Source organism: Balaenoptera ricei, chromosome 13 (assembly GCF_028023285.1).
Source record: "Balaenoptera ricei isolate mBalRic1 chromosome 13, mBalRic1.hap2, whole genome shotgun sequence".
Lineage (NCBI taxonomy): Eukaryota > Metazoa > Chordata > Mammalia > Artiodactyla > Balaenopteridae > Balaenoptera > Balaenoptera ricei.
In genome coordinates, this window is record NC_082651.1 from 63,363,815 (window position 1) to 63,379,185 (window position 15,371).

The 15,371-nt window shown below is 39.3% G+C and overlaps 1 protein-coding gene and 1 non-coding gene across 3 annotated transcripts in view; both read right to left on the reverse strand.

Annotated features, from left to right (window-relative positions):
- MSH2 (mutS homolog 2) overlaps positions 1-15,371 on the reverse strand; it is an 81,703-nt gene that overhangs the window by 33,126 nt on the left and 33,206 nt on the right. For both annotated transcript variants that reach the window (XM_059943388.1, XM_059943389.1), the window contains exon 8: positions 3,257-3,366. In XM_059943388.1, the coding sequence (XP_059799371.1) occupies positions 3,257-3,366 (110 nt within the window). The remainder of the gene's footprint in view (positions 1-3,256; positions 3,367-15,371) is intronic.
- Positions 6,185-6,292, reverse strand: LOC132347155 (U6 spliceosomal RNA). Its single transcript, XR_009497111.1, has one exon. It is a non-coding gene; the product is annotated as a U6 spliceosomal RNA (small nuclear RNA).

Sequence of the window (15,371 nt, forward strand, 5' to 3'; positions counted from 1 at the left end):
TTCTCCCTTCCCAGTAGTGCTCTTACTTTGTGTATCTCCAACTAGAGAAATAACCTACCCCTTGTATCTTAGGCCAAACATCACATTCTATTTCTCTGGCCACAATCATTGCTTAAATAGTCCCCATCAAGGCAAACTTCAGGACTCTTTCTTGGAATACGGCATGAACTGCTACTGGTAGGTAGCCATCCTAGAGCCAAAAGAGGAACCAGCCTTAGGTCAAAATTTAAATCACAAAAAAAATAGAAGAGATCAAGAAATTAGGTCCTTTGGATGGCCTCACAGAGCTGCTGAATAAAGCAACTCTAAATAAAGCCTACCATATCTCTAGACTTAAAATTTCATGAGCCAAGGTGTATGGAGACTTTAGATTACCTGCAAAAATAAAGAGTCCTAATTGATATTAAGTTTAACCACAAATAATCTACTCAGAAAATTTTTAAAAAGCAAACCCATAACTCACATCTTACTGGCACAGTGCTTATGTTGAAGGGGTCCACAACATGTCACTGTGGCATAAAAATTATATTGAGATGAAAGCATGAGAGTAGACTTTGTTTCTGAACTCTCTTAAAAGCAGAGCCTCCCCAAAGAACTCAATTGTCCTTAAGTCCTTTTCCAGGGAGTTTCACAACCAGGGAAGTCAAAACTATCATATCTTCCATCTTTTCTCCAAAGAGCTCATTTATCTTTCCTAAAAGCCATTTGTTTTCCAACAAGTGCCTTTTCTCCCACTCCCCTTCCCCTAATATTCCCAAATGCTAACAGCTTCCCTGAGTCACATTTTTCTGTGAACTCAAAGTCTGTTCTCTTGCTAATTTTTTTTTTGGTCAGTTTAATTAGCAGTCCCCCAAACAATGAACCTAAGAAAGGAGAAGAAAAGTTTTTCTTCCCCTACAAAGTTAACTACTTAATATTCTACTTTCAGATTTAAAAACTGGGGCTTGTCTATCTAAAGTGACAGCAATGAAATTAGGACAAATGACCTCTTCTTTTTCAGTCTATATCCGACCAATTATTGCACTGCTTACCTTCCCAATCCACTCTTCCCAGACATTTATAAAATCTTATAATGCTCTAATCCCATAGCATCATTCAAGAATTAACACTGACTACTATTTTACAGTCACAGCAAATTCTACTTTAACAGATATGTGTCAAGTATTTCAGATCAAAGTAAAAATTCTTAACCCACAATAAGGATAATACAATGGAGTTGAAGAAAGAACACCAGGTTGTTAACATTGTTCATCTGAAAAGAGGGAAGGAAAAATATCAAGGACGGCCATTTTTGACTCTGTATTTCTTTCCATCATTTTGTTTCACTTGTTCTAATACTATGTGTTCCATTTATAAGTAGAAAAGCACCAAATAAAGAAAAACACTTTAAAAATTTGTATCTCGGTATTTTAAATATCTTTCTGGAAAACTACCCACAAGCACACTAACCTACAAGTAAATGAAAAAGACTGCCCTATCACTGACAAAATATTACCAGAAAAGAAGCATTTATACCTACACACACATAGACGACACACACACACACTCACACACATTCACGTGCTTCTAAAATCCAAAGAGCACAGAGTTTAAACATCTGGATACTGCTGCTCCCTTCTTCCCAACAGGTGAGGATGTGGCCTTACCCGTGATTGGGCAGAGTTGGATATTTGTAAACATTCCTTTAAATGAAAGCAAGTAAATGTGTAGCTCTTGATGGTTAACAAAAACTCTGACTAAAATAGAGGGGTGGGAAAGCAAGAATTGAACTTTTCCATGTCATTATACCTATTTACGCACTTGAAGGAACCCAGAGGCCAGGCAAAGCTCTGATGAAATGCTGCAGTTGATTTTGTCCTTTGTGGCCAGCTTTATTAGAAACTTCTAAGTTGCTATCTCCATGCCTTAATATTGTGGGTCTCAAACTTAATCATGTATCAGAAGCACCTGGTGGGCTTGTTAAAACAGATTGCTGGGCTCCCAATGATCTAAAAGTTGTGCACCTAAAATCATTCCACTAATAGCAACATTACAGAGGAAACAAGAGCTAAAACACAAGTTTTCCTAAACAAAGGATGAACGATGCAAGTTTTCTGACTGCTTAACCTACAAGTAAATGGAAAAGATTGCCCTACCACTGACAAATTACCAGAAAAGAAGCATTTATACCTACACACACACACGTGCTTCTAAAATCCAAAGAGCACAGAGTAAACGGGGTTTAATTTCTTTAAATCTCAGTTAATGATCCAGTAAAAACAAAATAAATCAACATCATATATGGCAAATGTTAACTCCACTTAATCCAGTTATCAAGAAGAATGCAAAGGATCTAACTATTCTTTAATAAGAATAATGTAAGCACATATTCCTCGCATGATCATGTTTAACAGGAAAGTTAGTGTAGAAAATTTCAAAATATTAGTATTTAGAGTCATGGTTAACTTTTTAGTATACAACTACTCAGGAGATACACCCATACTCTAACCTCCTCCACCCATACTCTAACCTCCTCCCCCAAAGACTTTCCCTACGTGGAAAATAAAACAAGAGAAGCTGACTTATCTTATGTTCCATATTTACCTCTATACCCTTCCCTTTTCCAGTGACTATAACTTTCCTTCTTTCTTGGAATTAAAACAAAACTCAGCTTGCATATGTGAAATCTTTTATTTATGAAATTGCCTTTAACCAGACCACTTATGCCCAATATTCACTTCCTCTGTTAATCTTTCTTAATTTTCATCCACTGAAATGATTATTAAAAAAAAGTTTAGAGGGGCTTCCCTGGTGGCGCAGTGGTTGAGAATCTGCCTGCCAATGCAGGGGACACGGGTTTGAGCCCTGGTCTGGGAGGATCCCACATGCCGCGGAGCGACTAGGCCCGTGAGCCACAATTGCTGAGCTTGCGCTTCTGGAGCCCGTGCTCCGCAACAAGAGAGGCCGCGATAGTGAGAGGCCCGCGCACCGCGATGAAGAGTGGTCCCCACTTGCCGCAACTAGAGAAAGCCCTCGCACAGAAACGAAGACCCAACACAGCCATAAAATAAAAAATAAATAAATTAATTAATTAAAAAAAAAAAAAAAAAAAGTTTAGAAACCTTTTCCCATCACTTAATCTTACATCCACTGTCTCAAAGGTGCCTTACAAAAGTACCAAAATTAAATATTAAAAAGAGAAATCTGGAAAGTTTTCTGATGTGCCTTTGCTTTTCAAAACTATTCTGCTGCTTGTTTTAAAGAGTATATTGCATACCTGATCCATATCTAAAGTTGTTTCTATCATTTCCTGAAACTTGGAGAAATCAGAACGAAGATCAATAAGAGGAGTCACAAAAACTGCCAACAACAATGCCTGATGTTTTCCTAAAAGAAAGCAAAAAGTAAATAAATAAATAGGTCCTATATTAAAAATACAAAACTACAAATCATGAAACTTTGCGATAATGAGCAGCCTTTGACCCCAAAAGCACAAACTGTGTAGCAGATCTCTGAAGTTACTACTTACTCAGGTATCTTAATTCAAATGTGTTTAGTACTTATATAGTAACGGAGATGATCTGGCACTCAAAGTTTCCGACTAATAAAACACTGCCTGCCCTGCATGTCTGTTAATCTCCTTCAGAAGAGGTACTATAGATGGAGAAACGTGACATTAATTACAACCAAATGAATAGCATTTCTTTTTAGATTTAATAACGCAAAGTTGAAGTCATTAAAATAAAATATCTAACTTACCTTATAAATCCCTAATTTCCATTAATAATACAGTGTTCCAATTAACAAAGGTTAAATCAAGCCACAAGTAAATGGAACTTCGCTTGATGCTGTTTAAGAGCACATGCTGGGGAATTATGTGAGGAGAAGTAAGTGGAGCAACAGAGTCTACAGTGTGAAAGGCATGAGTAGAGAGACCTGGAAGCCAATCCCTGCTCTGGTATCTACTGGCTCTGTGATCTGGAGCCTCCTTTTCCTTGTCTATTACAACGGGAGTAATAATAACAGCTACCTAGAAGATGAATAAATAAGACAACTATACTTAGTATATATACAGTAGTTGACACAATAGAAGCTCAGCAATAGTTACCACGCATTATTATTGGTTATAATACAAGGATTTTCTTCTGATCTCCAATAAATTCCCTTAGGAGAATGCTGCAAGTGATCTCTAGCATACTGCATTTCACTCCAAAGCAATAATTCCCAACATTTTCCAGACGTATTGATAGCTCTTGATTGAGAAAATGATGAAAACGCTATGATGGCAGTCAGTAAAACTACTGTGAGAATTCATATTTTATTATTAATCACAACAGCATCGAGACATATTTAGAAAATAGTACATATGTGTGAAACATTATTTAGACAGTCTATAAACAACACTTTGCCCACATAATGTCTGTTGTGCTACAATGCCTGGTTCTTTATTCTGAATTAGCTCATATGGTATTGGTAAAAAGGGGAATGAAGGCAGCAAAACATGGTGGTGGCACTGGTTCACAAATGATTTTTCCCCCAGCCCATTAATGTTTTGAAGAGATCAAGGGAAAGCTTTCACACAATTAAGAGTAAGCTTAGCAACATACAAAGACCTCAGAGTAGCTGGCTTAATGACCATTATACTTTCCACTACGTTAAGATATGTGGAAAGGCTGAGTACAGATGAAAAGTACAAAAACATCTGCCACTGTTTAAAAAGAAATTTTTTATTTAACTGAATTCTATATACCCTGGTTCAGATTTTTAACTTTGTTGAAAGTGACATTTTAAGCAAATGCCCTCAAAGGGCATCTCAAAGGAGGAAATGAGCCCCAGACTTTAAAGCTGCAAAGAGTCACTTGATGCTGGCTACAAATGCAATGGAGATTTACGCAGGCTATTGTTCTTATTAAAGGTTGTTAATGCTTTTGTTATTAATCACTTAAAATTTTTCATATATTTTGAGGTCTACCTTATCTCTATTTTTTTCTGTAAGTTCTGTTTTCTAGCACATGACTTTGAAGAAGGTAAGGTTTTCCAAGAAAACACAAGTAGTATTATTACAGAAGTACCTGTATAAACTTCAGAACATGTCCTCTAGCCCCTCACACACAAAGGCCCACCTTGCTGCAGCTCTTCTCAGAGTTAAAGTCCCTTCCTCTGGGCTTTCCTGGTAGCACAGTGGCTGAGAATCTGCCTACCAATGCAGGGGACACGGGTTCGAGCCCTGATCTGGGAAGGTCCCACATGCCACGGAGCAAATGGGCCCATGAGCCACAACTACTGAGCCTGCGCGTCTGGAGCCTGTGCTCCCAACAAGAGAGGCCGCGATAGTGAGAGGCCCGCGCACCGCGATGAAGAGTGGCCCCCGCTCGCCGCAACTAGAGAAAGCCCTTGCACAGAAACGAAGACCCAACAAAGCCAAAGATAAATAAATTAATTAATTAATAAAATTGTGCAATCTTTAAAAAAAAAAAAAAAAAAAAGTCCCTTCCTCTGCTCACTTGTTCCATATCCTGCAAGCCTTCACTAGCATCTTGAATTCCTTCCCCTACTTGTAATTTGTACTGAGCCCCAGTTGGCAATTTCCAACTGGGTTTTTTTTTCCCCCAATTGGTTATGGTTTTAATTAAAAATAACAGCTCTACTGAGATATAATTCATATACCAAACAATTCTCCATTTTAAAGTGTACGATTCAATGGTTTTTAGTGTATTCACAGATTTGTGCAACCCTCGCCACAATCAATTTTCAAACTCTGTCACTGCCCTCAAAAGAAACAAGGAATCCTGTACCCATTAGCAGTAACTTACAATTTCCTTCCAACCTCCTGCCACTCCTTCAAGCCTAGGCAATCACTAATCCACCTTCTGAATCTATAAATTTGCCTATTCTGGTCTTTTCATATAAATGGATCACACTATATTGTGACGGCTTTTTTTCACTTAGCATAATGTTTTCAAGGTTCATCCATGTTGTATCATGCATCAGTACTTCCTTATTTTTGACTGAGGAACAATATTCCATTGTATAGATATGCCACATTTTATTTATTCATTCATCAATTGATTGGCACCATTGGGTTTTTTTTTTTTAAATCATTTTTGGTTTATTTCTAGTAACAAACTAACATACTTTTCAGTACGATTGTTTTTAATTACAGAATTACAGAAACTAAAATAAAATCTTAATAATACTATTACCTAAAAATATGGAACGCTTCATGAATTTGCAAGTCATCCTTGCGCAGGGGCCATGCTAATCTTCTCTGTATCATTCCAATTTTAGTGTTATGTGCTGCCAAAGCGAGCACCACCCATTGGGTTTTGATAAACTCCATCTTCCACTAGTTACCACAACCTAAAAAGCCTTACATGATCTATCCCAGGGTCTTAAACAAAGGTCCATAGATCCTTGAATTCAAGGTAGTACATAAACAAAGAAGAGAAGTAAATCCCATCTTCATTTTCTCTAACCTCTAACTGGAATCAAGCATTTTCTTCCATTGTTAATGTAAGTAATAAACCACAGTAGTATCATCAGTACTTGTGTCTTTGTCATCAATTAAAATTCCAGATATATTTTCATATCATATTATAGTTTTTGGAGATAACTTTAACATTTAAACTCATTAGTTCAAAATTAAAGAAGTTCGAACTTCACTCAGATCATGTTATTTAATGCATTAATAAAAAGGACTTATTTCTCAAAAATTTCTTTTATATTTTGATAAGTGTATTTCAATATAACTGGCTTCCTATTTAACTCTATGTGTTTTATTTTATGCATTTAAAAACGCTACTCTGACAAGTGGTTCATAGACTTTATTGGAAGCCAAAAGGGTCCACAGCACGAAAAATGTTAAGAACCTTGGATAGGCCTCACCTCTCTGGCCTCACCTCCTAACAAGCGCCCTTATTCTCTATCTCTATGCTTGACAACCCTAGCTTCCCTTCACTCCTTCAACAAGTCAAGCTGTAGGCACTTATACTAGCTGGCCCCACTAACCTCCCCTAGATCTTAACAGTGAGCTCTTTGTCATCATTTGAGATTCACCTGAGACAGCAATTCCATAGAGAGGCCATCCTTGACCACCATATCCAGCATCTTCCTGGCCCAGCCAAGTCACATCAAAATATTATGCTTTCTTTGTTGTACTTACTACTCTTTGAAATTCTTGCTCATTTATTTATCTCTCTCTTCCCTTCCACTATTACTGAACCTCCATAAGAAGAAGGACCTTATCTGTCATATCTACCATTGTAGTTCCCAGAACAATGCCTGGCACAAAGTAGGCAATGGATAACTCTATGCTGAATGAATGCCTTTCTGAAGGGAGCAAGGGACTAATGAAGCAACCAATCACTGGTCATTAGTTCCGATACACGCAACACTCACCTAGGAAAAATACAAAAGATCACATTGGGAAATAACTGTTAGCTTCTTCTTCTTTTTTTTTTTAATAATTTTTATTTTGTGGCCCCGGCATGCAGGATCTTAGCTCCCTGACCACGGATCGAACCTGCGTCCCCTGCAGTGGAAGCACATAGCCTTAACCATTGGACCGCCAGGGAAGTCCCTGTTAACTCCTTAAATGCATCAAAATGTGGAATATCTAAGCAATCAAATTCAATAATTTCTCTAAGAACTCCAGATTCATTGTCAGCCCCTAAAGATTCATTTATTACTCACTGAAGATTTCATTTTTGAGAATGCTGCTGAATACACAATGGAGAAAAGACAATCTTCTTCAATAAACAGTGCTGGGAAGATTGGATATTCACATGTAAAAGAATGAAACTAGACCCTTATCTTGCACCACTTACAAAAAATTAACTTGAAATGGATTAAATACTTAAATTTGTTAAGACCTGAAAACATGGGGGAGGGACTTGGCTGGTGGTCCAGTAGTTAAGAATCCATCTTCCAATGCAGGCGACGTGGGTTCGAGCCCTGGTGGGGGAAATAAGATCCCACAGGCCGCAGGGCAACTAAGCCTGTGCGCTCTAGAGCCCGCGTGCCGCAACAAAGAACCCACACACCGCAATGAAAGATCCCACATGCCACAACGAAGGTGCTGCATGACACAACTAAGACCCAACACAGCCAAATAAATAAATAAATAATTTTTTAGAAAAAAGAAAACATGGGGGAGAAGCTCCTTGACATGGGTCTTGGCAATAATTTTTTGGATATAATACCCAAAGCACAAGTAATAAAATTAAGAATAAACGAGTGGGACTATATCAAACCAAAAAGCTTCTGCACATCAAAAGAAACAATCAACAAAGTGAAAAGCCAACCTATGGAAGGGGAGAAAATATTTGCAAAACATTTATCTGATAAGGCACTAATATCCAAAACAGATAAAAAACTAACAACACAACTCAATAGCAAAAAACCCCCAATTAATCCAATTTAAAAATGGACAAAAGACATGAATAGACATTTTTCTAAAGAAGATATATGAATGGCCAACAGGTACATGAAGAGATGCTCAACATTAGGGAAATGCAAATCAAAACCACAATGAGATAACACTTCATGCCTGTTAGAACGGTCATCATCAAAAAGACAAGAGAACAAATGCTCGTGAGGATGTAGAGAAAAGGGAACACTTGAGCACTCCTGGTGGGACTGTAAACTGGTACAGCCACTATGGAAAACTGTGTATGGAGGAGCCTCAAAAAATTAAAAATAGAACTGCCATATGATCCAGAAATTCCACTCCTGGGAATATAACCAAAGAAACCCAAAACACTAATTTGAAAAGGTATCTGCACCTCCCATGTTCATAGCAGCATTATTTACAATAGCCAAGATATGGAAACAACCTAAGTATCCATCGATGAATAAAGGGATAAAGAAAATGTGGCGTGCGCGCACACACGCGCACACACACAAAGACACACACACACACACAAAATGGAATATTATTCAGCCATTAAAAAAAAAAGGAAATACCACCATTTACAACAACATGAATGGACCTGGAGGGTGTTATGCTAAGTGAAATAAGTCAGAGAAAGACAAACACTTTGTTTTTTTTAAATAAATTTATTTATTTACTTAATTTTGGCTACGTTGGGTCTTCATTGCTGCACGCGGGCTTTCTCTAGTTGCGGTGAGCAGGGGCTTTGTTGTGGTGTGCGGGCTTCTCATTGCAGTGGCTTCTCTTGTTGCAGAGCATGGGCTCTAGGCGTGCGGGCTTCAGTGGTTGTGGCCCCAGGCTCAGTAGTTGTGGCTTGCGGGCCCTAGAGCACAGGCTCAGTAGTTGTGGTGCTTGGGCTTAGTTGCTCCACGGCATGTGGGATCTTCCTGGACCAGGGCTCAAACCTGTGTCCCCTGCACTGGCAGGCGGATTCTTAACCACTGCACCACCAGGGAAGTCCAGAAAGACAAATACTTTATGATCTCACTTATACGTGAAATCTTAAAACAACAACAACAACAAAAACAACTCATAGTTAAAGGGATCAGATTTGTGGCTGGGAGGGGAGGGGGATTGGAGGAAGGTGGTCAAAAGCTACAGACTTCTAGTTACAAGATAAATAAGCACTAAGGATATAATGTACAGCATGACGACTATAGTTAACACTGCTGTATGATACGTATGAAAACTGTTAAGAGAGTAAGTAAATCCTTAGAATTCTCATCACAAGGAAAAATTTTAAAAGAATGCTGCTATGTGCCTCAGAAACTGCTGCAACGTTTAGGTCAATAAGCATAAGTACTTACACTACTGTAACAACCCAAAGCATAATTTAATCACTATCAAACATTTCATCATCATTTACTATGATAAAAATTATAACAAATTTCAGGATAAACTGAAAGCCCATGAGTCTATCAAGAGTAAGTGGTTCAGGGACTTCCCTGGTGGTCCAGTGGTTAAGAATCCGCCTTGCAATGCAGGGGACGCAGGTTCGATCCCTGGTCAGGGAACTAGGATCCCACATGCCGTGGGGTAACCGAGCACGTGAGCCACAACTACCGAGCTCATGCGCCGCAACTACTGAGCCTGCATGCCACAACTACAGAGAAGCCCACGCACCGCAATGAAATATCCCGCATGCTGCAACGAAGACTCCGCGTGCAGCCACTAAGACCCGATGCAGTCAAAAATAAATAAATAAATAAATATTTAAATACTAAAAAAACAAAAAAAAAAGAGTAAGTGATTCATTAAATATACTCCTGGAATGATGCCCAGGCCAGCTTCTAAATCTAAGCCTTAACTGGTGTATTAACACCAGTTTTGGGACTTGTTTTCTCCATCTTGCCTATGTTCATGCCACTTAATCACAGACTGAGAAATACTATGGAGACTATCCTTAGTTAATTTAGAAAGGTTAATTTTCAGGGGAATTCTCTGGCGGTCCAGTGGTTAGGACTCAGCGTTTTTACTGCTGGGGCCCGGGTTCAATCCCTGGTCAGGGAACTAGGAGCCCGCAGGCCGCACGGCTACTTGTCAAGTGGCAAAAACACCAATGAAAACCACCTTGGCATGTGCACTGCCCCAAAATAAAATGTTGCACTTTCTTGATATACCACTTCAGAACTCTCCTTTTATGACATCTATCAAAATTATATTTTTGTGTGATTATTTGTCTAATGTCTGTTTCTCTCACATGCTATAAGGGCAGAGACTGTTTTGGGGTCCTATCACAGCCTCAGCAGCTAGCAGTGTCAGGAACACAGTGAGTACTCCCAAGTGTTTGCTAAACCTTCTCGCTGTTTCTGCTTCTCCCTTATCTTCTCTAACAACCTCTGGATACCAGTCCTTTGTTATGATGTAAGCAATGAATTAATCAATTTTTGCTAACATACCTTTATTAGTATAGACACTAAAGTAAAATAAAGAACACCGTAAGCTTTCAGGACCTCTTAAATAACAATGGTAAGACAAAGCATCTTGAACTCCTAGCACCATCATTCATCATTAAGTACTTTCCCATTCTTTTACTGCTTTTCAGTTTCCTTTCTGACACATTCTCTCTCCTACACTAAGTGGTATTTTCTCATTCTCCCAAAAGAAGTTTCTGAAGGCCTATTACATGTCAGAAGTTGGGCTGGAATACTTGTTCCTTGGGGACATACCGTACACTCAGGTGTCGGGGAGAGATGACACAGTCATTAAACTAATTACAAAGAAGGATGGCAAGTATAATGACAGGGAAATACAGGGTGCTTTGGAAACACATAACCAGGACAGCAGTGTACTCAAATGTAGGAACAAGGTAGGCCTACCCAAAGAAATGATTTTGAAGGTGAAAATCTAAAGATGAAGACAACAAAGCCAGGTGAGACAGGAAGGGATAAATGTCTGACTCTAAAGGAGCAGCACATACAAAGGCCAATGAGTGTGCAGTATATGTGAGATCCAGAGGATGTTCAAGTTCACTTGAACAGATGCAAAAAACAAATGCAGTTTGTTTTTTCAAACTGCAGACTTTTCTCCATCATAAAATTAATAAACCTTAGCATTTTTCAGTGAAAAAATTGAAAAATGTCAAAGTACACTGTATTGTTGGTTCAATTTTACATATTATTTCAGTTTATATAATTAATTATATAATTATTTCAGTTTTTATATATACCGTGTATACATGTTGTTAAAAACAAGACAACAGGCCCCAAATGGAGTCGCTTATGCTAAGCCCCATGTCACCAAATCGAGGCTTACCTTAATTACAGTTTCGGCTCTCCCAGAAATGGAAACTTAAACCGGCCAATCAGGAATCACCTGATCAGCACCAGTTAGGTAATACACCTGATAGACCCCTACAATCCCCTAAAGGAAAGTAACCTTACAATAACCAACCCGCTTTTTATAACTTCCTTGTTTCAGCTCCCTTCTGCCTATGAATGTCTTTCATTTTGTACAGCTCTAGAGAGCTCCTTTCTATCTCCTGGATGGGATGCTGCCCAATTCATGAATTGTTCATTAAAGCCAGTAAGATCTTTAAAATCCACTCAGTTGAATTTTGTTTTTTAACACTGCATAGACACACCCATGGGTATGCACTAAGTCAAATGAAAATGTATATCTTACTGTGAGACAAGGTCAAAAAAGTCTGAGAAACACTGGCAATGAGTCCTAGGAGGGAAAGGATAGACAGAGAGATAGGCAGAGGCAACAATTTATGAGGGGCCTGTCAAACCCCAAAACAGTCTTGTCTCTGCCCTTATGGCATGTGAGGGAAACAGACATTAGACAAGTAATCCCACAAAAATATAAGGCAGTGAAATATAAGGGCAGTGAATATATAAAGGCAGTGAAAAACCCCTGAAGGGTTAACAACACACTTATATTTTTATTTATAAATATATTTACATATTGAGAAAGACAGTTGGCTGAAGCAAAGAGAAAGGATTAGAAAGAGCCAAGACAAGAGATAGTAAAAGCATTAGGAGGCTGACAGTAGTTCAGGTAAGAAATGCTATAGCCTGGACTAGGGTGCTGGCAGCGGGATGGAAAGGTGTCCGAGGTGAAGAATATATATGATGCGATACCAACAGGACTTGGTGACTGAGTGAATGCAAAGAGGGAGAGGCAACAGTTAAGGCTGATTCCCAAGGCTTAGACCACTGGGTAGATAATGGGGCCATTTACTGAGAGAGAGAACACCAAAAGCAGAGTTTAGAGAGGGGAATTCAGAGTAGACTTTGAAACATGGGCCCATATGAGAAATCCTCAGTCAGAATTCCCATTCGGTGATAATCAGGTAGTCCGACCAGCAGCGGTCCACTTTAGTCAGACCATGACTTCCCTAGCTCATGAGAATATCAGCCCACCATTCTGCCTCATTATCTGTAATCTGACGGGCCCCTTCAGGCACGAGCTTGCAATGCCTGGTCTTACTCACCACAGGCAGACACCAACCACACCACAGGCCCCCAACTTCCCACCACAAGAAGACTTTCCCAGATCTGTGTCTGGCAAAGTTGAGGTTGCTGGGTAAATTGGCTGTAATTGCACCTAAATTATTGATACTCACTGGTAAACGTCTTCTCTCTCAAATCATTTACATTTTATTTAATGTAACTGAGAAGTAACTGGAAACGGCTGGCAAAATAATTAAGAAAAAGACACTAAGATTTTCTAATCAAGTTAAATGAGCAAGTGACACTAAAATAAAAATGAACTATAGGAGAGTTCTGGGTAACAGATATGAGGTGCCTCCCTACACGTGTCCTCCCTACACGTGTCCTCCCGACACTAACTCAGGTCCAAGGCCTACCACTAGTCACAAATCTGCTGAATCAGACTTTCCAAATAGAATACAACGGGAAAAACCAACCTAAAGTCTAAATTAATTATCAAGTTAGTATTAACATCCTTGTTCTAGTAAGTATTTTGGTAAATGGTAATAAAAAGACATGAGTTTCAATTAACAAAGATTTAAAAATTTATTCTATGCCCATGTTCTCTTGACTAATTTAACGTAATTTCCTTGTATTATTAACTCCAACCTAGAAGTTTTATGAAGTACAATTAAACTTCATCTGACCCTTTAAATATATTTATGAAATGGATTTAAAAATTCACGTAAGGGGCTTCCCTGGTGGCGCAGTGGTTGAGAATCTGCCTGCTAATGCAGAGGACACGGGTTCGAGCCCTGGTCTGGGAAGATCCCACATGCCGCGGAGCAACTAGGCCCGTGAGCCACAACTACTGAGCCTGTGCGTCTGGAGCCTGTGCTCCGCAACTAGAGAGGCCACGATAGTGAGAGGCCCGCACACCGCGATGAAGAGTGGCCCCCGCTTGCCACAACTAGAGAAAGCCCTCGCACAGAAACGAAGACCCAACACAGCCAAAAATAAATAAATAAATTAATTAATTAATTTTAAAAAAAAGTGAATAAAACTTAAAAAAAAAATTTCACATAAGTGGAAAAAAGGCTAGCAAGATGCTGCTAATGAAAGTTTACAGTATTCACACAAATATGAGGCTGGAGCCAAAACACTACCAAATTAGCAAAGAAGCCAACAGTTGAAGTGCAGTCAATCATGGTAAAAGATAAAACAATTCAATCGCTCTGAATAACAACCTTTAGCACAAGGGCATCTCCGTTATTCCTCCACCACCAACAGCCGCCCTATAGTTTTGGCCTCTTATCCTCCCTCATGGCCCCTGCCCTCTCTTCCTTTTCAGTTTCTTGGGTCACGTCATCCCTTTTGTTGAGCACAGCCACCTGTTTCCGTTCCTTCATTTGCAGGTAATACTTTCTCTGACAATATACCTCATTTTCCTTTCTTACTATTGTCATTTTGACAAAACAGTAATTTTCTTTCCTATGCTGACTTTCTCTTCTGATTCCACTGATTACTTATGAGTATCATTTTACACCACGCTAGTCTCTGTGAGATAATAGAAAATGTACTGGTCTCTGCTCCTGGTTCCTGACACGGAGTTCCTAAAACCCTTGTAATTTCCTAAGTGACAAGAGCACTAGGAGCAACTCTTGTTCTAATAAGGTGACCCGAGAGGAGCTCTTGAATGTGGGCTGGTCACCCAAAAGACCAAGCCATGATTAGGAGCTTGGAATTTTTAGCTCTACACCCCCCCGACCCCCGTCATCCAGAGAGGGGAAAGGGGCTGGAAATGGAGTTAATAATTGATCATGCCTACATGAGGAAGCTTCCTAAAACCCCAGTAGTGGTGGCGGGGGGCATGTTCGGTTCAGAAAGCTTTCAGGAGAGGAAACACATCCACCAGAAGGGTGACGCAACTCAACTCTATAGGACAGAAGCTCCTGTGCTCAGGAACCCCCCGAGACTTGCCCTATCTCTTCATCTGGCTGTTCATCTGCGTCCTGTATCAATAAACTGTTAAGTGTAAGTAAGTGTTTCCCTGAGTTCAGTGAGCTGTTTTAGCAAATTGATTAAACCCGAGAAGGGGGGTCATTGGGACCTCATCTGTAATCGGTTGGTCAGAAGTACAGGTAATACCTGGGCTTGAGACTGGGTGGAGAGGTTGCAGGGCACCAGGCTTGTGGGATTGAGCCCTTAACCTATGGGATCTGATGCTATCTCCAGGGAGACAGTGTCAGAACTGAGTTAAACTGCAGAACACCCAGTTAGTGTCACAGGAAATCACTTGGTGTGGGGCAAAACCTCCACACATTTGGTGACCAGAAGTGTGACTGATGAAGTTTCTGAGTGTTGTGCCTTGACCTCTTTTATCTCGTAAACTAGTTTTTATTGCACAGTTTTGCATAGGGATGCATATGTTGCATTATAACAGAACTGGCTGTATGCAAAAGTGTAATAGAATATATTGGTGGGATAAAAATGTTCTAATTGTACATTTAATAAATAAACAGTACTGATTTTACAATAGTAAAAATAGTACTAATTATTAGTTGCCATAATTTAACCTCTATTAC